At 39.4% G+C, this 25331-nt stretch overlaps 7 protein-coding genes across 9 annotated transcripts; 2 read left to right on the top strand and 5 right to left on the bottom strand.

Annotated features, from left to right (window-relative positions):
- Nucleotides 1–5354: 5354 nt before the first annotated feature.
- On the bottom strand, nt 5355–6991 carry LOC112088362. Its single transcript, XM_024158622.1, has 3 exons — nt 6740–6991; nt 5801–6679; nt 5355–5648 (listed from the first exon to the last, which is right to left on the bottom strand). The coding sequence occupies exons 1-3, from the start codon at nt 6989–6991 to the stop codon at nt 5355–5357; spliced, it is 1425 nt and encodes a 474-aa protein (XP_024014390.1).
- A 2228-nt stretch (nt 6992–9219) lies between these two features.
- Nucleotides 9220–9827, top strand: LOC112088361 (uncharacterized protein At1g43920, Chloroplastic-like). The gene is made up of 2 exons (XM_024158621.1): nt 9220–9473; nt 9582–9827. The coding sequence occupies exons 1-2, from the start codon at nt 9312–9314 to the stop codon at nt 9825–9827; spliced, it is 408 nt and encodes a 135-aa protein (XP_024014389.1). The 5' UTR covers nt 9220–9311.
- A 1905-nt stretch (nt 9828–11732) lies between these two features.
- On the top strand, nt 11733–13080 carry LOC18022475 (agamous-like MADS-box protein AGL75). Its single transcript, XM_024158821.1, has one exon. The coding sequence runs from the start codon at nt 11768–11770 to the stop codon at nt 12902–12904; it is 1137 nt and encodes a 378-aa protein (XP_024014589.1). The 5' UTR covers nt 11733–11767; the 3' UTR covers nt 12905–13080.
- Nucleotides 13081–13116: 36 nt separating this feature from the next.
- On the bottom strand, nt 13117–15645 carry LOC18022474. The gene has a single exon (XM_006405491.2). The coding sequence runs from the start codon at nt 15610–15612 to the stop codon at nt 13240–13242; it is 2373 nt and encodes a 790-aa protein (XP_006405554.1). The 5' UTR covers nt 15613–15645; the 3' UTR covers nt 13117–13239.
- Nucleotides 15646–16176: 531 nt separating this feature from the next.
- On the bottom strand, nt 16177–19028 carry LOC18022473 (leucine--tRNA ligase, cytoplasmic). The gene is given in 2 exon segments (XM_024158620.1): nt 16177–16550; nt 16553–19028. Coding segments are annotated over 2 exon segments (2850 nt in total).
- Nucleotides 19029–19682: 654 nt separating this feature from the next.
- On the bottom strand, nt 19683–21680 carry LOC18022472 (DNA-directed RNA polymerases II, IV and V subunit 6A). Its single transcript, XM_006405489.2, has 6 exons — nt 21533–21680; nt 21040–21073; nt 20790–20962; nt 20176–20227; nt 20020–20087; nt 19683–19917 (listed from the first exon to the last, which is right to left on the bottom strand). The coding sequence occupies exons 1-6, from the start codon at nt 21568–21570 to the stop codon at nt 19848–19850; spliced, it is 435 nt and encodes a 144-aa protein (XP_006405552.1). The 5' UTR covers nt 21571–21680; the 3' UTR covers nt 19683–19847.
- A 583-nt stretch (nt 21681–22263) lies between these two features.
- On the bottom strand, nt 22264–25008 carry LOC18022471 (mannose-1-phosphate guanyltransferase alpha). Of its 3 annotated transcripts, none has more exons than XM_006405488.2 (13): nt 24876–25008; nt 24678–24775; nt 24355–24455; nt 24189–24267; nt 24029–24089; nt 23901–23947; nt 23713–23805; nt 23535–23625; nt 23275–23434; nt 23043–23193; nt 22850–22942; nt 22651–22713; nt 22264–22565 (listed from the first exon to the last, which is right to left on the bottom strand). In XM_006405488.2, the coding sequence occupies exons 1-13, from the start codon at nt 24925–24927 to the stop codon at nt 22554–22556; spliced, it is 1101 nt and encodes a 366-aa protein (XP_006405551.1). In that variant the 5' UTR covers nt 24928–25008; the 3' UTR covers nt 22264–22553. The 3 variants fall into 3 exon arrangements, with proteins under 3 accessions (XP_006405551.1, XP_024014566.1, XP_024014565.1); XM_024158798.1 differs by having other exon boundaries at nt 22651–22709; XM_024158797.1 differs by having other exon boundaries at nt 22651–22763; nt 22851–22942.
- Nucleotides 25009–25331: the final 323 nt, after the last annotated feature.

The raw sequence follows: 25331 nt of genomic DNA, 5'->3' as shown, positions 1-25331 counted from the left end.
CTCTGAAAGTTCGATTTATTTACAACAAAACTTAGGTCAAACCCAAATAATGACTCGTTTACCCGAGAACCGACCCGTTTAATTTTTTTTTTGATATTTAGAATTTTCATTTTCTGAAAAACCGTTTTCTTTTATTCTTTCTAATTTCTTTCTTTTTTTCTCATACTCCTTTTTTTGAAACGACTTTCGACTCCTTTCTTCCTTTCTTCAACTTCCCACTCCTTTGAGCGAATCGGTATCTTTTGAATCGGTTTCTTTTTGAAACTACTCCAAGATCTTCACTTTATAACTTCCCCTCCCTTTCTTCCCTTTAATTGTGTTTTCTCAACTTCCCTAAGCGAAAATCGAAAATCGCAACTAGAATCCCGAATCTATGGCGAAGGTGAGAAATAAGGGCAAAGTGTATGACACTGCTTCAGCGGCGAACTCTTCAGCGGCGGATGCCGAAAACCAGCCCGAAAGCGAAAACAAGGAGAAACCAGCGAAAGGAAATCCGCCGGAAATCGAAGAACCTGAAATCGGGAAACCTAAAATTCCGGCGGCAGAAAGGGAAGTAAACTCGGCTGAAATCGAAGAAAGTCCAAACGAGATACATCCTGGATTCGTGAACGACGAACCGAGCATGGCCACGGCGAAGGAAAACGAAGAGGAAGAAGTGCAAGTGCAAGAGAAGGAGAATGATGAGGAAGAGGCTGAAGAGGAAGAGAAGGAAAACGAAGAGGAAGAGGCGGATGGAGGGGAAGAGAAGGAGAACGAAGAGGAAGAGGCTGAAGGAGAGGAAGAGAAGGAGAAGGAAGAGGAAGAAGCGGATGGAGTGGAAGAGAACGAAAATGAAGAGGCGGAAAGAGAGGAAGAGAACGAGAATGAAGAGGAAGAGAACCAAGAGGAAGAGGAGGAAGGAGTGGGAGAGGAAGCGGACCTGGAGAACCAAGAGGAAGAGATGGAAGGTGTGGAAGAGAACCACGAGGAAGATGAGAATGCTGAAGCGGAAGAAGAAATGCGAGAGGACAATTTACAAGAGGTATGTGTGTTTAAGATTTTGGTATGTGGACAACTAGGACAGATATGAAGAAACTTGTTTTTTTGGTCATAGGACAAGTAGGGACAACTATGTTGATTATGAAATATCTGGTATGTGGACAACTGGGACAAGTTAGTTTGTATATAGGATAAGGTACTTGGACAACTGGGACAAGTTCAAATAATTTATATAACATTGTGTTACTCTTTTGAATTTCAGGATGCCGATGATGAAATGATGCCAATGGGGCCTGAGAAGCTTTATTTCGGTCCAACCGAATATAGCAAAGCGTGTAAGATAATTACAAGATGTGCAGTTAAGAGTACCCTTGATGTGATCGGAAATCTGCCTGAAGAGTTGGAGTGGTTCAAATCGCATCCGCAATTCAAGCACCTGTTTCATATGTATAAGGAGCCAAATCATATGAATCAAGGGTTGTGGATGCTTCTTCTGCACACAGCTTATACTGAGAAGCAAAATGAGGCGTGGTTTGTGGTAAATGGAGTGCCTATTCGATAGTCTTTGAGGGAGCATGCACTGCTATGTGGTCTTGACTGCCATGACTACCCTGCGAATTATAAGAAGTTGGGTAAGATGAAATTTGTAAAAAAGCAGTTTGGCAGGGATGACAAAATCAAGATCGGAGAAGTGGAAGCAAAGCTAGCAGAAATGAAGGAATCCTCTTTGGACAGGAAGAGGATGGCACTACTATTGTTTCTATGCAAAGTATTGAAGGCGAAGTCAAAGCTTGATGGATACATCGACCTATTCTTGCTCGCAGCAGCCGGAGATCTGAAGCTGTGCAGAACGTTTCCTTGGGGGCGTTACACGTTTGACGAGACTATAAGGGAGATCAAGCGTGTGGTCTCTAAGTTCAATGACAGCGTAAAGCCTAAAGGAGCTGAATGCACAATCTCTGGTTTCATTCTTCCTCTACAGGTATGTCTTTGATAATAGATTATCTGTTTGGTATAGGACAAATAGGACAACTTTTTAGATTAATATATGTTAGGTCGATGGACAACATGGACAACTATGTGGATTCGTTATATGTTAGGTCGATGGACAACTGGGACAACTAGTTAGTTGTACTTTAATTTGGTCTGTGGACAACTAGGACAACTGGGACAAATATTTAGATTGATTTGTGTTTTGACTTTGTAGATTCTTGCGTTTGAGTGCATTCCAAGTCTGGGAAAGAGGTTTCGTGAAACTGTCCATGCTGAGCCTAACTGTCCAAGGATTTGCAAGCATAGGTTCACTGATGTAGCCATGAGAGGTATTCCTTTGGATGACATCAACCAAGCTATTGACACTAGTGCTGAGGTCAGTGATTTTTGATTATTGCTATTAGCTTGATATTAAACATGGTTGGTGAAGAAATGTAATAAGTGGTATTTGTTGATATTATCAGGACATTTGTAGCATTTTGGAGGCTGACTCGGATGAAGAAGAGCTATTGGCGGCGATCGCAGATCCTGGATTCGATGATGGTATCGGATATATTGACATAATCGTCGAGGGCTGGACGGATCACTTAACCAAGAAGAAGAAAAAGATTGTTTGGAGAGAGCTGTATGAGGCTGATATTGCTTCAGGGGTTCAAGTCCCTGCTATGGAACCAAGGGAAGATGAGCCTGATATTGCTTCAGAGCACTCTCCACTTGTAACAGATCCTCCAGCTGTTGCCACCACACCTCTTGCACCAGGTCCCTCCTTAGACGCAGCAGGTCCCTCCTTATACGCAGCAGGTTCATCGACAGTGGAAGAAGAGAGAGAGGCAATGAGAGCCCTAATATACGAACCTGGCAAAGGACCATTTAAGAGGACGAAGAAAGGATATAAGAAGAAACCGCAACCAAGCGAGCTCCCACCACGCGAGCTCCCACCACGCGAGCTTCCACCACGCCCTAAGAGAACCCATGTAGCATCGAAACATGTGTCATCCCCTTTTACTGAAGAGAGACCTGCTAAGTAGAAGAAGTGAGAAGAAGGGTGAACAATATGTGGGGTTATTTATGGTTTTAGGATAACTTATGCTCTTATGAACTTATGTTTATTTGATAATTTATGCTTTTGGATATTGTTTGTTTGTTGGATATTGCTTGTTTGCTGGATATTGCTTGTTTGCTGGATATTGATTATTTGCTGGATATTTATGGGTTTGTGTATTGACAACTGGGACAACTGTATTAGTTATCGGTAACATATAGGACAACTAGGACAACTTGTATCAGTTATCGGTAACATATAAGACAACTGGGACAACTGTATTAGTTATCGGTAACATATAGGACAACTAGGACAACTTGTATCAGTTATCGATAACATATAAGACAACTCGGACAACTGTATTAGTTATCGGTAACATATAGGATAACTGGGACAATAATTATAATTTTATTTCATATAGAATTTTTTAGAAACGGACAACACGAGACAACAACAAAACTTAAAATGAGGAAATCAAATTCGAAATACAAAGTTTTTACTTAAAAATAAATGAAACCATAGCAAACACCATGAAAAAGGCGATTATCACATATCCATCAACCCTGTTTGCAACCAAGTCCTTCAGTTTTCCCAGCTCTCTTTCCATCCCAGCCATAACCTCTCTGAGTTGCCTGATTTCGGATTCATGTGTGTCAAAGGAGCTATTGTTGTGAATGCAGTTTCTGACAACACCCATGTTTTGCATGCTCTTCAGCCCAGAATTGACATTATCAACTCGAAGTTTCAGCAGTGATAACTCTTCTTGAACAGCATCGTCCCACCACTTCCAAATGTGGTCATGATTGCGATGAGGTCCCTTAGTAACGATGCGATGAACTTCCAATTAGTTAGATTTCCCAAAGCCCTAAACTCGAAATCGCGAGAATTGAAACTAAACCTAAACCAATTCAACCAAGACCTAAACCTAAACCCAGAACTCCAAAAGTTATTACCTCAATCGGCCAATCTGGACAAGTGTACATTTTTCTTCCTCTTGTGGCTTCAGATTTCGATTCCTTGATCACCTTAGGCGGCCACACCAGCACGTTTCTCGCATACCATCTTCTCCATCAGCTCGATAATATGAACTGTCCCATGAGTGCTTCGATTCGGAAGAATCCGAACTGTAACTAGGCATTTTTGGATGCGGCGCGCCTAAGAAGCCGAAACCCTAGATTTCGATTTAGGGGAAAACTTATGAATTTCTCTTTCCCAATATTTTTATAAAGGGGGCTACTTAACAAAACACGGAGTTTTTCTCCCGAAGCAGTATTTAACATATTTAACATATGTGTCGGCGCCGCCATTTTAGTTGACCACGTGTTGCATCATCCCTTAAACAGAAAACAACTGTGCATAGTTGTACCCTTTTGTCCTGTTGTCCAAAATTGCTCATAGTTGTCCATTTTGGTTATTCTAATCGTCCTAGGACATAAATCTATAATTTACAGTTGTCCTTTTAACTATTCACTTATTCTAATCGTTTAGTACTAGATGACAATACAATTTGCCCAAAATCATTTAAATTGTGTTTTTCCCCTTGCAAGATGGTTCTATTATGAAAGAGTTACATGTAGCATATGAGGTTGTTGATGAGAATCCCATACTTTCTTTCACTAAACCAATTTGTAATTATCCATTATCATTATTATTGGTCTCTTATATATTTTAAAGGTTAACTATGTCTTCTTTATGGTTTGTTAGGTTGAATTCGTTATGTTAACCAGAGTTTTGACTTTTCAAAATTAACACGTAGTTGTACCGTGTTGTCCAGTTGTCCCATAAATTAGCCAAATTTATTAACACTTAGTTGTACCGTGTTGTCCAGTTGTCCCATTAATTGGCCAAATTTGATAATACTTAGTTGTACCGTGTTGTCCAGTTGTCCTATTAATTGGCCAAATTTCTTAACACTTAGTTGTACCGTGTTGTCCAGTTGTCCCATTAATTGGCCAAACTGGGACAATTAGTTGTACCGTGTTGTCCAGTTGTCCCAATAATTGGCCAAATTTGATAATACTTAGTTGTACCGTGTTGTCCAGTTGTCCCATTAATTGGCCAAATTTCTTAACACTTAGTTGTACCGTGTTGTCCAGTTGTCCCATTAATTGGCCAAATTTATTAACACTTAGTTGTACCGTGTTGTCCAGTTGTCCCATTAATTGGCCAAATTTATTAACACTTAGTTGTACCGTGTTGTCCAGTTGTCCCATTAATTGGCCAAATTTGATAATACTTAGTTGTACCGTGTTGTCCAGTTGTCCTGCTAAACCCAGAAAATACAAATACCATTTCAACGACCTGTTGTCCCTTACAGAAAGACGAAATACAAATCAAAAATTTAAACTTCACTCGGGTTACCACCTTGGTTATCACCTTGGTTTTCTTCTTCATCTTCATCTGTGTTAAGCGGTTCAAACCAACGACCAAGATGTATGCCTGGATTGGCCTTGTTACTTTGTTTACGGTGAGCTTCTCCGGTTGAAGGGTAGCGCTTGTCTTGCTTTCTCCCTGATTTTTTTGTGTAGTCTGGCGGCAAGATGACTAACTTTTCAATTTCCTCTAGAATAATCCATGTTGACTGATGTGGAACCAAATAAATGGTTCGGTAATAAGCTAACGCCCATGTGTCAATCTGTAATATTTCGAGCACAGTTCATGGAGGTGTATCTCCCTCCTTCTGTTGGGGTTACGCATCAGTGCCATGTCCGCGGCTATTGCATGAACACAGGAAATCTTGTCTATATCAAAGCACCTGCAGGTACAAGTTTTGCTTAACAAATCGACCAAATAACTCTTCCCATCATTCCCAATCACACTGTCTTCAAGCTCAAAATGGTTAAGCTCAGTGACAAATAAGCCATTTGCAATTGCACATAGGTTATGCAGCTGGTTCTCCAAATATGGCACCAATTTCTTCGTGTCTGAAGCAATAGCACTGCCTTTCCTATGCTTGTTGAACCATTCAGACACTTTTTCTATGTATGCATCAATCAAAGGTAGTAAGGCATACTTCCTTGCCTTCTTGAAGACACTGTTCATAGATTCACAAGCATTGCTTGTGTCCAAGTTGTACTTGTCTCCTTTGAAGTAACTTCTTGCCCATTTTTCAAGATGAACACTGTTATCTAAATACTCAGCTGCTTTGGGAAACCACCTCCTAAACTCTGCGTATGCACTTACAAACTCAACTTCTGTGTATTTGTGAGCGCATTCTCTGAATTTTTCTGCACACAAATCCTTACATCCGACCCTAGCCTTCCCTCTCACGTTCTGTGACAAATGCCAAACGCAAAATCCATGCTGAGACAGAGGATACACCTCCTGGACTGCCTTAACAATGCTCTTAGGTCTGTCACTCATAAAAACCAGCTCCTCATCATCAGGTATTACAGTTTTCAGTGTTTCAAAAAACCAAGACCAACTAGCATCTTTCTCCTTATCAATCACACCCATTGCAATGGGGTAATGGTGATGATTTGGGTCCTGACCTGTGGCAAAAACAAGCATACCACCATAAACACTCATCAGAAAAGTTGCATCCACAACAATGACTTTTCTCATTGCTCTAAACCCTTCAATACTAGCGCCCAAAGCGACAAAGAGATATTTGAATTTATTTCTGGCATTCAGTTTCACACTTGTTACTGTCCCAGGATTAACAAGCTGCAACATGTAAAGATAACAATACAATTTGCGATAACTTTCTTCAGGACTGCCCCTCACCTCACTGATAGCTAGTTTTTTCCCTCTCAAAGCAGTAGAATAGGACACATTAACGTGAGCTTCATTTTGAACAACTTTGATCAAAGCTTTAGGCGCAGGGGTGTCTACTTCACCTGGATAGACTCCACGCAAAACATCTGCTACTACTTGTGGTGTGCCTTTCCTTTTATTTCGAATTGTGCTTGCAACAACACTAGAGCATGTATGGTTATTCCTATACACTCTAATACTGAAATAAGTAGAATCATGCATCCTTACAGCATGTAGATACCATGGACAACCATGTTCAGCTTGACGGCATTTGAGTATGAGTCTCCCAGGATCCGACTTTACAGTTTTTATCTCAAAACATCCCTTATGCGAAGCTCTATCTACTAAAACTCGCAAAGCCGCCTTTGAACGAAATTCTTGATGTTTTCAAAACCAGCGTCATCTTCCCATTCTAGAACAAACCGAGTTGGTTCTGCAGGCCGTGGAGGCTCAACATGATCATGTTCATCTGCATATTCATTCATACCTTCCCTGCCGTCCTCGTCCTCGTCCGCCTCATTCTCATCCTGTACCGAATTCTCATCCAGTACAGCAATTTCATGTAATACCCCTAAATCAACACTCTCTATCAGCTTCTCTTTTCCTGGTTGTCCCTCTACTACCAGTTGTCCCTCTGCTTCTCCTGGTTTGTGATCAGTCAATTGGCCCGCACTAACAGCCGCATTCTCTTCCATTACATCAACATCATGTAATACCCCTAAATCAACATACTCTATCATCTTCAGTTGTCCCTGTTGTCCCTCTGCTTCTTCTACAATTTCAGCCACTTTAGGAAGCTCCCCACATAACTCGCCTGTCTTTTCCCTTTCCAAGTCTTCTACTACCTCCACATTCAGAACAGATCTGAGTCCCTCTTTATCCACTTTTGTTAGATAAACATAAACATCACCATCATCGACAATACATGACTCCCTACAAGGCTTAGCTACCAACGGTATATAGGTCAATCTCAGCTTCGTCATACTGTTGTTCAACCCAATCTTCTTGCATATACCATCAACAAGCACTGAATATGTTAAATCGTCCACAGATAAGTCTCTAAATGATATAGCATAGATTGGATTTCTTGAATTCCATTTCAACTCTTCTCCTCCTGCTGAGTAATACCCTCCATAATCAAAATGTATGTTTGTGCGGCTCGTCATCCTCTACTGGAGTTCCTGGAAATACAAAAAAACAGTTCCCAATACTCAGCTTTCTCTCACTTGTACCATTTGTACCAGTTGTCCCACATCTACAATAATAATGTTGTACCAGTTGTCCGATAACTATAATTTGTACTAATTGTCCACCCCTCTTAGTTGTACCACTTGTACCAATTATCTCAACTGTCCTAGTTATACCACTTATCCCAATTCATCATTAACCTAGAACTACAATTCACCTCGATTCAACTATATTCAGCTCGATTCAGCTAGATTGAACAAAAAAAATCAACTAACCGACCCGTATAGGTGTTTAAATTATCCAATGTGCATACTCAAACTCCAAGATTTCACAAATTCTAAATTCTAAATTCCTAAATTTTTTTTTCTTACCTGATAACTCTGGAATCGAGCTTCAAGACGCTAGAAGAAGACGAAGACAAGTGCAGATGAGAACGACGCAGTGGTTACTTCAACCCGGCCAGATATTTCGCTCCAGGATTTCAATGAGCTCAAATCCGAATGATTCAATTCTCGAATCGAGAAAGAGAGGGGAGAGAGGAGAGGAGAGGAGAGGATGAGAGGAGCGGAGGAGAGAGAAGATAAAATAAAAAATTGAAATTCATTTAATAATTAATTTCCATTAAAATAAAACGAAAATTCGAAAAATAGGAAAAATGAGATAAAATCAAAAATGTCACAATCCCTTTTCATTAAGGGTATTTTCGGAATTACACATCACTTATGGCATCTAGATTGAATTATGGCAGCTCAGATCATTGCCTTCCAATTTATGGCAATTTGGCAATTAATTCTTTTTTTTGTTTAAACGATCGAAATAGAATAAAATCAAACCAAAGAGAGAGAGAAAAAAAGTTAAGTAAATCATTTATTTTCTTAGGAATTACGTTCCGAAACGGCTACAAATAATAAAATTAAGGAAATATACACAAAATGGAAATCGAATCTAAAATGGGAAAATTGTCAAAAAAAGCATGAACTTTCAAAAACTGGCCAAAAAAACCATGAACTATGACGAAGACCATTTAAATCATCATATTATGTTGACTGAAAATTTAAAACCTGAACTTATGTTGACTTGGCCAAAACAGACATGTCGTTAAATCCTTAAACGGATTGATTAAACAGAGTTTAACAACCGTTAAAAAACCACGTTTAATTGATACATCGTCGTTTTACTTCTCCTTCTTTAAACCCAAAATCGACCTTCTTCTTCTTTAACTCCAAAATCGACCAAAAATCCCCAATTCTGTTTTTAACCCTAAATCCCCAAATCAATTTTCAAACATTCTCAAGCTCTAAATCTCCACACACACACATCGATTTCTTCTCTGAATTTTCCTTCTCCTATCTCAATGAGTACCAGTTCTGAGCAATGTATTGTTTGTGTCGACCGTGGGTTTCCGTCGAAATGTATGTGTGGATCGGAGGTGACAATATACACATCTAAAACTCAAGAAAATCCAGGACGACCTTTCTTCCGCTGCATAACAAAACGAAAGGTATGTGTTAATTTGGTATGAAGTTGATAATGTGGGTCAACTTTCCCAAGCTTTATCGACATAGAATCGATAACGACAGTTGTTGTGTTCTTGTGTTATTGTGTTGTTTTGTTGTCAAACTAGGGACATTTGTTCAAGTGGGTGGAAGATTCTGTGTATGAGGAGGTTGAAGATGTGAAATCGGTGGTTGTAGAGCTAAAGGATACAATCAAAGAATTGGAGGAAAATGTGATGTGCAGTAAAAAGAAAATCCAGAATGGCAAACTCTTGATCAGATTGTGTTTTGTGTGTCTATTTTTGATGTTCATTGCTGTTGTCTACTTGATGATTGGTAAACCAAAAGACATGAATATTGTTCTTGGTTACTAGTATATTTTCTTTGAGTTAGTGTCGTAGCTTTTCGTGGTTTGTTTATGTATTGTCTTATGCAATGAAACTTTTGTAATCTAATCAACGTCATGTTCTATATTTGGTTTGTTTATAACCCTGCAAGTAAGTTTTTCTAAAAAAATAGGATCTGTAGAGAACAATTCAACACACGCATCATCAAATAGTCATAACATAAAACCTGAAAGTGAGACAACAATTCTAAACTCAAAAAGTAACATCTGAAACTTAGTTCCCTCATTCCGCTGAAAAACCTCAGCTTGATAGTCCCATATACGAGAAAAATGTTTCTCATGACTCGCCTTCCTTTCTCTCATTACTTTTGTCTTTGCCTTTGCACACTGGTCTTCAGTCACTTCTAAATTGTACTGAATCTTAATATCAGCAACCATCTCCTGTTTTGTAAACTTTGGATTCAATCTCAGCCTTTCTGAATATAACCAAGCGATTGTTAATCGCTTCAACATCTTGGAGTAACCTGATCTAACGCATATATGCTCATCCACATACACCTTAATTTGAAATTTATGTCTTCTCCTCTCGTATGAACAATAAACTCTCCACGGACAGTCCATATCAGTGTCAAAACACTTTGCACCGATCCTCTTTGATTGAGATCTGTATAATTTAATGTCGTATCTGGTCTTAAGAGAGTACCTTAGAACTGTAAGCTTGAAATCTTCTGGAGAATTGAAAGTTTTCCCCAATACTAGCAACTCATCTGCATCTTCATTAGCTCTACGCTCTGCTCTACGCTCTGCCTCTTCAGGATCTTCTTCTTCGTCTTCATCATCAGACTTAGGATCAGGAATCTTCTCATCATCCCATATATCATCTCCACTGTCCGCATCACTCTCTGGTTCATCTCTCACAACCTCTCGAAAGTCTTCTTCTAACTCTCCTTCTTCTTCGACGCCTAATCCGTGGTCATCGTTTGCAGCAACTTCTTCATCATCGTTTGCAGCAGCTTCTTCATCATCGTTTGCAGCATCTTCTTCATCATCGTCTGCAGCGGCATCTTCATCACCTGCATCATCAATTGCATCACAATCCTCATCACCAGTAACCCTGCAATCATCTTCACTATCGACCTCTCCTTCGTGTTGGATTCCTTTATCTCCATCATTTTGATCTTCTTCTGCACTTTGATCTTCTTCATCATTAACCGTTTTACTTCGACTCTCTTCAGTATTGACAGGCTCGAGATGTTCAGGAGCTTGAGGGTGCTCTCGAATTCGTATTGTGATGAATTCTTCTTCTTCAGCTCCAATATCACGCGGCTCTTCTTCTGCTCTGCTCGTTGTAGCACGCTTACTCCATCGGGTTGGCAGCTGCTTGTTCTTCCTTTTTTTGGTCATCTCTAAGAGAGAAATCGAGATTTTGAAAGAAATCGATGCGGAGAGTTTGAAAATTGATTTGGGGATTTAGGGTTAGAAGCAGAAATTGAAATTTTTTTTATCGATTTTGGGTTTAAGGAAAGAGAAGTAAAACGACATTGTATCAATTAAACGTGGTTTTTAACGGTTGTTAAATTCTGTTTAATCAATCCGTTTAAATATTTAACGACATGTATGTTTTGGCCAAATCAATATAAGTTCAGGTTTTAAATTTTCAGTCAACACAATATGATGATTTTGACAATTTTCCCAATCTAAAATATCTGATCACTCCAGTTTCTGTGTAATCACTTTAATTAATGATCTCATAATGAATAACGGATGTGTGGGAGAGAGAGAGAGTTAAACGCGTGTTTTTACCGTTGGGGTCAACAAAGAAAATAAAGAATCTATAAATATATCCAATTCACACAGTTTCTTCACCCTCAATTTCATTATTTGTCTTCTGCTTACTCTTCGTGCTTCTCTTGTCCTTGTGCGAGAACGAGAAAAGCCAGAGCGTGTGAAATCAACAAGATAATCACCATGCGATCTTCTCCTTCTTCCTCTTGTTTCAGTTCGTCTTCGTCTTCTAAAATCACCATGCGATCATCTCCTCCTTCCTCTTGTTCCAGTTCTGCTTCTAATTCACTCGCTGCAACAAGTATGACCAAAAGACTCGACACCATCTTCAAGAAAGCTTACGAGCTTTCCACTCTCTGTGATGTCGAAGTCTGCGTCATCCATTACGGACCAGACGGAGAATTGAAGACATGGCCGGAGGATAGACAGAAAGTGAGAGACATTGCCCAGAGGTATAGTCAGTTAGACGAAGACAAGAGACGCAAGAAAAGCGTCGATCTTTATGGGTTTCTCGAGAAGAACAAGACGAAGATGGCGAATTTGACGAAGAAGACGAAGAGGGATGAATTAAAGTATCCAATCTCTGATCATTACTCTCCCGACCAAATCTCCCAACTGATTCAGTCCTTGGAACTAAATTACTCTAAATTGCAAGAAAGGCTTCGTTTTCTCGAGGCACAGAACCAGAAAAAGACGAACTTGGAGGATCACAGGGGTTTAAGAACTCGTCCAATGTCTCTGAACCATCAAGATCATCATCAGACCCAATCCTTGAACCCTAGCAAGTTCTCGCTACTTATATATAACCATGAAGATGCAACTCTCTCTCAAATCCCACTCTCTGCATCAACTCTCAATCAGTTGACCAGTTACACAGGTGATTACTCGGCAGTTCAAGAATCTAGGTTGAAGAATCAAGAGCTTTATGGTTGTGATCAGAACATGTCAATGGGTAACATCAGCAGCAAAGACTTTCCACATCCTTGCGTCTCCAACACACAAGGTTACTCAACAGTACAAGGATTTGCAAATCACTACGGGCTGAATAACTTGATGCGGCAAGAGCCTAATGGTGGCGATCAGAACATGTGTATGAGTGGTGGTAGCACCAGTAACAACGTTCAAGATCCTTGTCTCTCAAACACAGTCTCAGATGCGCTCTGTTCTGGTTCTCAGGACCCTTGTGGTTATATGGTCAGTAACACTAGCTTCTCTCAAGACCTTTCAGATATGTTTTCAAGCTATGGTGTACAATGTGACGCGACCAGTCTACTTCAGACATCTACTCTACCATCTCTCTACACCATTCCTAACTGCTAGATTCCTCTGATAACAAACTGCTATGATTATGAAGCAATTACCTGATGAAGTAGCTGCCCACGTAGATTGAAGTTGTTTATGCGTCTGGATTCCTGCTATCTTTTTTTTTATTATATGGATTTAGCTGCAAAACAGATGCATTTGTAGAGATTTTGTTTTGAGGTTTGAAGTTAGAACTTTTGTTTTCGGTTTAGAATCAGTATTCATACATGTATGCAGAGTCATATCCCATATATATCTTTAACGACTTATAAAGCTTCAATGAAACATATAATCTAAAAACATTGAATAAAAGCTTTTTTGTTCAGTAACAACTCACAAGACTATTTCAATTGCTATGAGTTAACAGATTCCACCTGCAAAGTCAAATCCTTTACTCCTGCATCTTCTAACAAACGCGAGACTTGCAACTTAGTATCCGTCTTGTCTAAATCAGCTGATACAAGGAGATGGAGAGTAGCCACAACGTCTGAGTTTGTGAAGCTCCACACATGTAGTCTTTGGATACTGCAAACTCCTTTAGTCTTAAGGATGCTCTTCATGGCTTCTCTCAGGTCGTGCTCGTGAGCCTTGGGGACTCTCTGCAGTAGGATCTCTGCAGAGTTTCTGAGCAACGGAATGACTGAGGCGATGATGAGTATGGAGATGAAGATTGAGCTGGCTGGATCTGCAACTAACCAGCCCTTGTATTTGATCAAGAGTGTCGATATCACAACTCCAACGCTCCCCATCGTGTCTGCTAAGACATGAAGGAAGATTCCTTCCATGTTATGGTCAATGTGGCGATGCTCCTTGCTTTCGCTTTTTCCGGGTTTGTGATCAGAATGATGCTGATGGTCATGGTTGTGTCCGTGGCTGTGGTTGCCTTCGTGATGCTGATGGTCATGTTCATGGTCGTGGCTATGGTTGCATTCATGATGCTCCTCATGTTTATGGCTATGGGAATGATGATGATGATCGTGCTCATGATGCTCCTCATGTTTATGGCTATGGGACTGGTGCGAGTGAGAATGTGTGCAACCGGATCCGCCATGAGCGTGATGATGCTCCTCATGGAAAAAGATCAACCCGACAACATTCACGAGAAGCCCTCCAACGGAAACAACCAAGAGACTATTCGTAGAGATCTCCTGAGGATCCAAGATTCTTTCAATTGACTCAAGCACAATCAGAGCACCAACAAGAACGAGAAACACGGCATTAACATAACCAGAAAGCACCTCAAATCTTCCTCGGCCATAGTTGAACTGATGGTTTGCAGGAAGACGGGAGATATAAGACGCATAAAGCCCAATTGCCAGAGCAGCACAATCAAACAACATATGACAAGCGTCTGAGATCAATCCAAGACTATTGCTCATGAATCCAGCCACAAACTCTACAACCATATATGCGGTGTTGATCAAGAGAAACAACGCAATCTTCCTGGACTTCTTCTCGCTCAAAACGTGACGGATAGGCTTCATAAACATGGTGGAAAACGACTCGGGTGATTCCATGCCAATCTCCTGATAATCTGAAGACACGGAGTCTAAATCTCTAACAGCAACGTAAAGCAACAAACCACACAACAACAATCCCCAAAGAGAAAGCTCAGGAAAGTAAAAGAGCTCCAATACTATGGTGCATAGAAACGTAACTAAAAACTCCCTCACCGAGTCTTTCTTGGAGCTCGAAGAAAACTTATCATCGTTGTAATTCTCACTCAACAGTACTCCAAATACAACAGTGTTAGCTAAAGGCCAACCCAAATTCCCAATCGAGACACCAACTTCATCACTTCCAGAGAAGAGGAAACTCCAGATAGCAAGTGGGAACAACAATACCGTGGTTAGAAACAATGATATCAATCGAACTCGTTTCTGATCAAGTTGCTTGATCTCGACCCAGTTCATGGAAACTTTCTCATAGCAACCCAAAAACCCAGAAAGAAACGGAAGCAACATAGGCCAAATTCTCAAGCAATTCTCTTTGGGGTAAATCCAAAAACCCCAACTTTCGACAGATGACGAAGAGAAAGGGAAACAATCGATACGATCCCAGCTGATCGATAACAACATCAATCCAGCAAACAAGATGCAAAACCCACGAACCTTAGGTGATCCAGTTCCACCATTATCGCCGGAAAATCGATTCCGAGACTCCAATAAAACCCTGGCGGAGACTGTACCGGAGAGCTCAGCTAAGATCATAGCAGCTGCGCCGCAATAACGGAGAGCCTGGAAACGGAGGAGGAAAACAACGGCTAGAAAAACCGATTTAGCGAGTATGAGCTTGATTTGAGATGAGGAGAGAGATGAAATCGAGAAAACGGCGCGGTTTTGCCGGAGAAATGGGTCTTTTTTGGACGGAGAGAACGCAGAGAAGAGAGTGAAAGCAAGAGATAAAACGAAAGAGAGGAGAGAGACGAGGAATGAGAAAGGGAACAGAGAGAACGAAGGAGAAGAACGAAGGAAAGGTAAGAGCGAGTAGAGAGATCGCAAGGAGAAGAGGATGAGAAAGAGAAAGGAGATTGAAGATTTAGTGGTTCCATGGATCGATCTGAGACGGGTTTTTGAAGGGGTTGGAGTCGGAGTGTAAGGGAAAGAAGGATAAGCTCTTCCGATTGTTGTATTGGTTCTTTGAGGCACTGAAAGACGATTGGGTCGATGCTGTTGATGATGATGATGATGACGATGATGATGATGGTGGTGGTGGTGATCCGCCATTGTTGAAGCCGAAGCTTGACTCTTCTGCTGAGTCGCCGCGAGAATTGTGAAAATACATTTCGTTGTTCGGTGGGAGTGGGTAATCCCAAAATTTAATCCGTTTGGTTTAAGTTAACCGAATTTAACCGGAACCAAATTAATAATCAACCTAAAACCAAAAATCATTTTCGAATTCCAATTATTCTGTTGTTGTAGACCTCAAGATTTCTATAAAAACATTTTAAAATTTCGTTTATTTTCGTCTAAGTTTACATGAAAGAATCATTTTCCTATAATAAAAAGTCACATTATTGATTTACTAAATCATTTTTAATTTACTCTGTATGATTTTTTTTCCCTAATATACAAACACAAATGCCTCTTGTCAAAATGCTAAAATTGTGAATTCATTTAGAAAAAAAAAATATATACAACAAATAAAAACAGAGAGGCCGCAAAAAAGATAACCGAGATGTAAATAGTGTTCCAAAAAAACTAAAATTTTATGTCTGATTCAAACCTCTCTAAGGGTTTAGCTATTAAGTGAAGAAAACAATGCTATTTACAACAGTTTCCTGAGATGATTTAGCTGTTGACAAAGAAGACGGTTGGACTGCCCGGAGATGGAGGATTCTGCGTCAGGAGCAAAGCACGTGGACCAGCTTTAGCAACACCATTAGGGTCACTTGCAGAGTATATTTCAACCTCTTCAAGACGAAGCTGCCGCTTGATCAAGTCCAAGTTACTCTCAAGGACTTGAATCTCTTCAAAAGGTAGCCTCAAGTTTAAAGCCTGGGCGCCAAGAGCTATCGCCTCGTCCTTCTTGTGTTTAAGGAAAGGCATGCAGAGCTTCTGAATCTCCTTGAAGTTTTCTGATTGTCTATCCCAATGCAATACCTCCGCTAGTTCTGCGTGTATCTCTGCATCAGGTGCAAAACAACGTGTTAGCTGGTTCAGAAGACGATAGAATCTTGCAAATATTTGTTAGCAGCTTGCAGAACCAAATCTGGCTCGTTTGATGCTGGCCAGCCTGCCGTTACCACACAGCCTTGTTTCTTCAAAACTTTCCTCCACACATATTCTGCAAACTGGGGACAGATTGGTTCAATGAGGCGTGTTTGCACATCCATAAAGCGCAGTATCAAGTCATGGTTCATGCCGCCACTGCCGCAAGAGAGTTTATACTCATCTCGAGCAGCTTGCAATTCGTAAAACCCATTCTTAAGTGCCTCCTTAAACAAACAATCTTTGTAGGCTTTTTCAGTCAATCTGATAGCAATGTTCATGTCGTTTTCAAACACTTTATCAGCATATGTAGATGGAGGGCCTGTTCTCAGAGAGAATTCACCAGCAGCCATAACTTGTTCCATCCATGTGAGCTCCTTTGTCAGACGCAGAAACGCAGCGTTTGCAGTTTCATATGAGAAATCCGCATCGTCGACGCCACCACCTGCATCAGCCAAAGAAAACCTTGTACCAGTAGCAGAGAATTCTTCCATGGCCTCACGCAGGGTTCTGAAATTGCCGGTTGACTCTGACATTTTCTCAGAGTTGAGGGTAATGTGACCGTTGCATCTGATGCCGCGTGGCCAGTTACGTCTCGCCATTAGTGCAGTGTGGTTGTAGATGAAAAACGTCAAATGGTTCTTGATAAGTTCCTTTCCTGAAACTCGAAGATCCAGCGGGTACCAGTAGTCAAACTCCTGCTTCATCTTACTCAAAACATCAGAAGGAATGTCTGATGATTTTGGGTACTGACCATCACAGAAGAGATACTCCCAAACTTCAGCATTCATCTGCTGAGGGCGGATCAAAGACTTGCTGCCTTCATACATGTCTCCATCGTGGAAGAAATGAGCAACTGTGTAATAGGCCATGTAAAGAGAGGAATCAGATAAGGATTCCACAAGGAACTCTTCATCCCATGGAATAAGAGTTCCAAGACCACAAGACCGTGAGCAAGGCCACTGATTGAGCCAGCTCAAAGTGTGCTCAAAGCCATGCCTTGTTTCTTCAGAGTAGAGATTCATGTTTGATAAGCAATCCTCAGCCATTTTACGCCATTCTGACTCGCCGTACGTTATGTACCACTGATCTGTAAGGGCCACGACACATTCATCACCCGACCTTGACATCACCGGCTTCTCGGGTTCACTGTATATAACTGCCTCGCCAGAGGCTAAGAGCTTTAACTTGATAATGGGCTTGACTTCTTCAACTTTCCTACCAACAAACTCTCCAACAAGCATTGTTCCTTCGGTGAATCCTTTCAGGTTCGTCAACCTCTCAGCCTCTGCGAGCTTTGCCTTGTCCTTTTGACTCTTGATTCTCAGATCCAAGCAGACTTTCTCGGCAGCCTTATCCCCAAACTCCGGAATGTTGATAATCGGCACAACATCAGAGGGTATCCACTCATCTTTCACACCATACTTTGCTCGAAGCTTAGGCTTTGCATTAAGATCATGTAAAGCCATGTAATCATCAGGGGCAACACTAGGCACGCTGGTGACGATGCCAGTACCTTTGTTGGTCAGAATGGTTAACATGGGAAGAGCATAGATGATCTCGTTCACCGCCAGAGGAGACCTCAGAGGGAGGCCAATCAGATCATAACCGGTCAACTCAACCAAGCAGGAAGGCCTCTGAGGGATCTTTGACAAGTTCTGGTAGGAAAGGTTGAGTGCAGCTCTCTCTGTAAGGATGAAGACATCATCACCTGTTTCATTGATTTCATAAGCTCCATATTTCCCATCAGGCAATACCCATGCGTTTGTTTGTCCATACATGGTCTCAGGCCTCAAAGTAGCTGCAGCCAAAAACACTTTCTTCCCTTCCAAAGGACCCAGTTTCAGAGGAAACAGCTTCAATACTTCCATCTTAATAAGAGTATACTCTAGAGGCTCAACACCTTCACCAGTAACACGTTCGTGATCACCACAAGGCTGGTCATCTAAAGGCGAGAAGATCGTGTACCTAAGGTCTTTGACAATCTTTCCCATAGCTTTCAACTTCCTCATCTGCCACCTCACAAAGGAATCGAAAAAGGGATTCACATCAGTTGTAACGAATGACCATCTCCAGTCACAACCCAATCCATATGCCCTGAGGTCTTCAACAGCCAATGGAGGAAACCATTCACGAGACAGCTTATCCGCAGAAGCACCAGTACAGTGGAAACCAAACGGAAGAAGCACGTTAGCACCTCTCAGTCTATGATAAGCAGAAGCAAAATCAACCTTGGAGAGTGAGAAGGCATGCCCAATATGTAGATAACCATTCATATAAGGGAAAGGGAAAGTTGAGAAGAACTTTTCTCCAGGTTTCTTTGCAAGTTCCTTGCGTGATTCAGCCCTGAATACGTCCTCATCTTCCCACCATTTACGTACTTCTACCTCGATCTCGAGAAGACGGTCTCTCCTTGACAGTGACAGTGCCATTCCGTGACAGTGCCTGTCCAAACAGAATCAATTCAAAATCAAACGTACAAATTGAATCACAAAATTGATCGAAACAGCAGAGAACTGAGTCAGAAGTAGCACAGGCAGAGACGATTTGGGAAGAGCAAAAGAGGAAAATTTGAACGCAACCCAGGTGAGAGAATTACACTTGAATCGATTGCTGAGAAATTATGAACTGAATATTATTATTATTGACCATAAGGTCATATATATTTATACATTCATAAGAAGAAGAGGTTTAAACCTAATGTGGTAAGGAAAAGGAATATATACAAATTGGTTTATGTTTATCGAAGAGCTATATATGGAAATATTCCGATGTGATATAGACAGAGCAAGAGCGGGAGACGAGCTAATGAAGATGATGATGCGTAGGGTTTTTCAGAAGAAACCCTAAACCCAACCTTCAATCCCTGGACTTTTACATTTAATTAATTGTCTAACCGGTTCATCACCGCCAAGTATTTCTTGAGTCATAAACAATTGATTTTCCTTGTTAAAAATAAAATAAAATTCGATTATAAAATAATTACAACGGGAATGGGTCTCTTTTGTCAAAATAGAGCATTTTCATATGATTTGACATACTTATTATATATAGCTTTTTACATATATTATAATATGCCAATAGAATGAACCGAATTGGAAAACCATTGATATCAGCTCGAGAGGATTCTGGTTTGCAACATTTACGGACCAAAAACTGAACCGGAAGTAGACGTTACACACCTAAAATTTGACCAAGTTTCAAAAGCACGTATCATCGTTCGGCTTGCAAAATACATGTAAACCAAATTATCAATCACCACCAACTTGACGCTTCCATGAGTCTTCAACGATCAATTCATCCACTCCCCATTCCTCAAAACTGATTCATAATCATTAACAAGACACAACAAACGAAACATGTCAAGTGAGTGAAGAGAATCATCGACAAAGAAATTCCATATGACCTGTAACGCAAACTCACCTCCCATCAGGCAGATAGCGTCTAATAGTGAATGGTATCTTCCTTTGCCTAAGCTCCTTCATAGCAATCTTGGAGCCAATATCGTAAGTTAGCTCAAATATCCAGGAAAGAACAACAAGAAAGGAAAAGTGACTGCAACTATAAGTAGCTTAGTACCTCAAGAGGATCAGTCTCACCCTCTAGCTCGACCATGACAGGAGCATTCATGCTGTATCAGTAAAAAAAAAGCATAAGGAATCAAACTTCTCGAGACAACTTGAAGGTTAGATGAAACAGAACCAGTTAAATTAAGTAAATGAGTTTTCTAACACATGAAGACAAACTTAAAACATATGATGAGAGGATAAGTGAGTGCCAGTAGAAAAATCAAACTTTTCAAGCCAACGTAACAATTATGTGAAAGAGCAAAAAAAACTGTTATAACACAAGATGATAAATTCTCAACAAACATAAGGTGTAAGATGAAAGGATAAGTGAGTGGTAGTAAGAGAATCAAACATTTCGAGATTACTTAATTATTCTATGAAATAGAACAAAGATTTTTCTCAGTTTAATTGAGTAAACTCATCAAGTTATATGACACATGAAAATAGGTTCTTATTAAACTATAAGGTGAGAGTATAATTGACCCGTAAAAGTATCCGTATGGAATAAAACAAACACTGTTCTCAGTAGAACTAACTATTATCGAGTTTTATAAAACGTAAAGATAAATTCTTGACAAACTTAAGAGACATGAATCAATGGTAGACAATGGTGGAGAACCAGACCTAATTTGCAGAGCGCGAGTACCGAGGATACGTGCACGTTCATACTTAGTCATAAACTTGGACGTTTTACGTGGACGCTGTACGGGCTCGGCTTCGACCTTATCATCTGTTTCAAGAGGCTCGCCGTTGATATCCTCGTTCTCCTTCATATCAGCATCTTCCTCAATTCCTTCCTACACATTAAAACTAATCAGAAAACAGAAGATTCTAATAAGCAACATCAATATCTTTTCTACAAAGAAGAACTTACTTCTATTTCAGGCTCCACTGGCTCGTCCTCATAACTGCAGTAGCAAAACAAATTGAATCAACTATATGGCTTAACCATAGAAACAAAACAGCTTCAATTATGTAGTCATTCCAGGAGAAGGAAACCATATTTACCAGCGAGAAAGAAATTGTTTGATGAATGAATATTTAAGCAAAGTTATATAAACTAGCAAACATATTTCTCTTTTTTAACGAACGCTAACATATGGAAAAACTCAGGGGTCACGAAATAAACTCTTTCGCTATAAATCGACCACGAAATTAGGGTTTTTATTTTTGCCGAACATACATTTTTTATCACATAAAGCACAAATTCATCGAAGAAACCATGGATAAACTTTCAATCTCGACAATAACCAATCTAATTAACTCAATCGTTTACGGTTCGTCGAGAAGAAAACAGAATCCTTTGAAAACGAGCGCAAACTGATACAGACATAGGAAACCGAGGGAGAGAGAGAAAGAGAGGATACCCCAGATCATCGACTTCGTTGTAATCGTCGTCCGCCATTAAAGTCGATTTGAGATCGCTCTCTTCCTCTTTGCACAATCAATAAACCCTAAAGAATTGTTGTAGAGAATCAAACGACGAGTTATGCCTGAAAAATATAAGAAGTGGCTATTTTATATCTCGGTTTTACTTTTCCGGCTTTGCGACTCAGCCGTATTTAATTTCAAGCCCAATTTAGGCCCACATAAAAAGAAACAAAAGCTAAGAAGAAGAAACAGTCTTCAAAACGGTCTTGCCTTCATGGATTCTTGTATATAAAACTAGGCCCGGGCACGGACAAGTATTTACCATTTTTGGTATATTTGATACTTGTATTTATTATACTTGATCCGTTAATATTAAATATTTGCAATTTCAAGTATTTATCAAAAAATTTATTATTTGCAAGTTACTTATTTGTCCTGTTATTTGTAAAAATACATGTAAAAATATAAGTAAAATACTAAAAAAATAAAAAAAAATTCGAACCATATAATTGAAGTCGAACTACTTATTTATTTTTTTTATAAGAAGATTCTTCTTTTATTTTTTATGTTATAATCGATGTGGGATAAAATTTTTTTAAAAAAATCAGAGATTAGAAACAAGTAACGAGTCAACAAAATTAAGTAGTAATTCTTTTTTTAATACTTGATACTTGCCTTATACTTGTAAGTAATTTTCTTAAAATACTTGACACTCGACTTGATCAAAACTTGATCAAAACAAGTATTTGGTTTTACGGAGCAAATACGGGTCAAGTAACGAGTAGGGGATAAGTACCAATTAATTGTGCCCAGCCCGATATAAAACCAAAATAACAATGAGAGTTTTACAAATCTTCTAGGTCTGTAACTCTTCTTGTGTTCGGATTATCAAGAAAAAGAAAATCTGAGCTATGATCATCGCGATAGCTCATAAGATTATATCGTCTTGAACACTGACATTAAGAGTCTTATTCTGAAGAACAATGCTTCCTACGACTGCAACTTCATCTTCTACAGTCACAGCCTCGCCTGAAGAAACAACAACATGTATCAGAAAAACTAAGCAAATCGCTAGCTGAATATAAAAGTTTTAATAAGAGGCAATGAACATTACCAAGAATGCTAATCCCAAGCCTCTCATTGTAATCTCCACTAGCTTGAACTCTTGACCATCTACCTATCGAAGATTTCCAACCGATGATTGCGTTTATAACAACAGCATTGTCCGGCATTCAAAACCAGATTAGAACAAAACACACTTCTTTTTGGATTTGTAATCAGACAGAGATTAAAAGCATGTTCAAATATTTTACCTTGATTTCAACATCGTCCAAGATTATGCAGCTAATAAGCCTAACACCAGGTCCAACACGAACGTTTGCTGAGATTGACACGTTTGGACCAATCTTGATGTTCCAAGGAATTAAAGATTTTTAAGAGAGTGTGCCATTTGCAAATTTACATGAGATGATAAAAGAAGATTTATTGATAGTAAAAGAAAGTTACCTTTGCGGTTGGATGTATTTTTACAGATGGGTGAATATAAACATCACCAACTATCATCGGTTTCTTATTAGTACTATCTCCTGAAGCCAAAAGATGAGGCGATGTTTGGTGGAATTGAGAAAGATATAATTCTGAGCATTTCAAAGATTTCCTGTTGTTTTTAAACAATTTGTTAGCACAGGAGTTAAAAGAGAGTTTGAGAGGCTAAACCATTATCAGGAGCAAATCTTACCCTGGAGTCTTAATCTGTTCCCAAAAGTCCTTATTCTCATATGTGTATAGTTGCTTCTTTCCAGCAAGTGGTGACAATATATCTTGATCTAATCTCACAAAATCCGCAGGAACAGACCTTGTAGCAGATAGAAAGTGATTCGATATCTGGTAGTTGCTAGCTGCCAAATTAGTATAAAGTCAAGTGATTATAAAATGAAAAAATCTCTAGTCGAAAATAGTGCAAGAGGTCTCTAACATAGGCCAAAAATGAATACTCACATGTCTCTCTCATTTGTTCGTATACTCCTTCAATGGCTTTGAATATATCTGAAGTAAACACATAGACACCACAGTTTATCAAGTCACTGACCTGCATAGAGTGAAACCTTATAAGCTCAACAAAGTCCAGAACCAGTGAAGCAAATAGGAAAACAAGAAATTTTTAGCAGAAAATTACGAATGTCTCGGGTTTCTCTGTATAATGCAAGAGTTCTTTAGTATCAGGATCAGCTATCAACTCTCCAAATTGGCTCGCTGCTTCTGCAGAAACCTGAAGCAAGAAAATGAAATTCATGAATCCTTTGATCTTGACATTTGTTTCCTTTAAACAAAGTTAAAAAAAAAAAACGATCAAAGACATCGAACCTTGATTACTAGCATAGTTCCAACCCCACCATATCTTCGATGAGCGTCTGCCAAAAAAATGTGAAGTTACATCAAAGTAAGAAAAGAAAAATGATGAAGCAGAATCAAGATTTAAAAGCAAAGATTACCGAGTATGTCTTGAAGAGGGAAAGAACAGCAAACATCACAGTTTAAGAGGAAAACATGTGACTGTTCAAAATGACAAAATAAAAACCAAAGAAGTGTAAGCAGCTGAACACATGAATGAAAACAATAACAAATTTTGGGAATTTTCGTTAGAGATCAAACCGGTTTTTCTTCCATGATCCTATCTCGAAAGTAATAAAGCGCACCAGCCGAACCATGAGGCTTATCTTCTTTCAAGTATCTGCAAAACAAGAACACAAAGATGAGAGGGTTTAAAAACATTGAACACCAAAAACTAAAGAAACACACACAAGTGCTATAAACGTACCGCACTGGTATTTTCAGCTCGCTAGATATCGAAGAAACATACAAAGCGAATTCTCTTTCCTCGTAAAATCCAATCAGAAAAATCTGAGCCAGATTCGATATCTGCCCTCCAAACAATATCAAATGAAAACTTGCTATGAGCAATCAAACATTTTAAAGTTGACAACTTTCCCAACTAAAGTAACAAGAAAATTTCACAACTTGGAGATCACAAATCATTCAATAACAAGCTTTTCCAAATTGCAAACAAACCCAGGTTTTAATTTTCTCAAAGATCAAACATTTCAAAGTTGACAACTTGGAGAAAGAATAAAAAAAACAAACCTTTTTACAAGCAGAAATAGGATGATGAATCATGGGTTGCCCAGCCAAAGGAATCAACGGTTTTGGTGTATTGAACGATAATGGACGAAAACGAGTTCCTAAATCGATCCACATTAACAAAAATACCAAAATCAATCTCATTTGAAAATTAGAAGTCGAGATCCAACAATGAATTGAAATCGAATAGATGTTGTTCACCTTTGGTCGGACCTCCGACCATAATCACAGCGACGACTTTCTCTTCCGACATGTCGATTCAAACCCTAGATTCGATGATCTGATTTTGTGAAAGGTGGTATCTTTGTACTCGGATATTCCCAACTTTTTGAACTATAAAAGTTTTGCTGAGTAGAAAACAGAGAAATGAGAATGGAGCCTACGTTTTAAGCAGCATACGTTTATGAGTTTTGACTTTGATGGTCAATCAAGAGCACGTTGGGTCTTTTTTTTTGTTTTTGTCATCTTTATTACTTCCCTTTAGAAATTGACATTTGTCAAAGCCGAGAAAACTGAGCATGACTTGCAGAGTAATTAATTAGTTTTTGTAAAGTAGATTAGAGCGAACCAAGTTTTATTTACTAAATCGCATTATGCAAATATAATAGAACGAAATGTTATGGTTATGGATACTCAAACAAATGTTAACCGATCCGG

The sequence above is a fragment of the Eutrema salsugineum genome, unplaced genomic scaffold (assembly GCF_000478725.1).
Source record: "Eutrema salsugineum unplaced genomic scaffold, Eutsalg1_0 scaffold_14, whole genome shotgun sequence".
In the NCBI taxonomy this organism is placed as follows: Eukaryota; Viridiplantae; Streptophyta; class Magnoliopsida; order Brassicales; family Brassicaceae; genus Eutrema; species Eutrema salsugineum.
Note: the sequence above shows the minus strand (reverse complement) of the source record. Positions and strands in the feature narration are given on the sequence as shown.

What these genes read in the sequence shown, in the direction of transcription:
- LOC112088362 (XM_024158622.1), bottom strand. Translation starts at nt 6,991, where the DNA reads ATGCATGATTCTACTTATTTCAGTATTAGAGTGTATAGGAATAACCAT. An exon ending in AAAAACTAGCTATCAGTGAG is followed by an intron (nt 6,680 to 6,739) that starts GTGAGGGGCAGT and finishes TACATGTTGCAG; the next exon opens with CTTGTTAATCCTGGGACAGT. An exon ending in ATGATGGGAAGAGTTATTTG is followed by an intron (nt 5,649 to 5,800) that starts GTCGATTTGTTA and finishes GAAATATTACAG; the next exon opens with ATTGACACATGGGCGTTAGC.
- LOC112088361 (XM_024158621.1), top strand. Translation starts at nt 9,312, where the DNA reads ATGAGTACCAGTTCTGAGCAATGTATTGTTTGTGTCGACCGTGGGTTT. An exon ending in GAAAGGTATGTGTTAATTTG is followed by an intron (nt 9,474 to 9,581) that starts GTATGAAGTTGA and finishes TTGTCAAACTAG; the next exon opens with GGACATTTGTTCAAGTGGGT.
- LOC18022475 (XM_024158821.1), top strand. Translation starts at nt 11,768, where the DNA reads ATGCGATCTTCTCCTTCTTCCTCTTGTTTCAGTTCGTCTTCGTCTTCT.
- LOC18022474 (XM_006405491.2), bottom strand. Translation starts at nt 15,612, where the DNA reads ATGGCGGATCACCACCACCACCATCATCATCATCGTCATCATCATCAT.
- LOC18022472 (XM_006405489.2), bottom strand. Translation starts at nt 21,570, where the DNA reads ATGGCGGACGACGATTACAACGAAGTCGATGATCTGGG. An exon ending in AACGAAGTCGATGATCTGGG is followed by an intron (nt 21,074 to 21,532) that starts GTATCCTCTCTT and finishes TTGCTACTGCAG; the next exon opens with TTATGAGGACGAGCCAGTGG. An exon ending in ACTCGCGCTCTGCAAATTAG is followed by an intron (nt 20,228 to 20,789) that starts GTCTGGTTCTCC and finishes TTACTGATACAG; the next exon opens with CATGAATGCTCCTGTCATGG.
- LOC18022471 (XM_024158797.1), bottom strand. Translation starts at nt 24,927, where the DNA reads ATGTCGGAAGAGAAAGTCGTCGCTGTGATTATGGTCGGAGGTCCGACC. An exon ending in GGATCATGGAAGAAAAACCG is followed by an intron (nt 24,090 to 24,188) that starts GTTTGATCTCTA and finishes CATTTTGAACAG; the next exon opens with TCACATGTTTTCCTCTTAAA. An exon ending in GCTTGGGATTAGCATTCTTG is followed by an intron (nt 22,566 to 22,650) that starts GTAATGTTCATT and finishes TTGTTTCTTCAG; the next exon opens with GCGAGGCTGTGACTGTAGAA.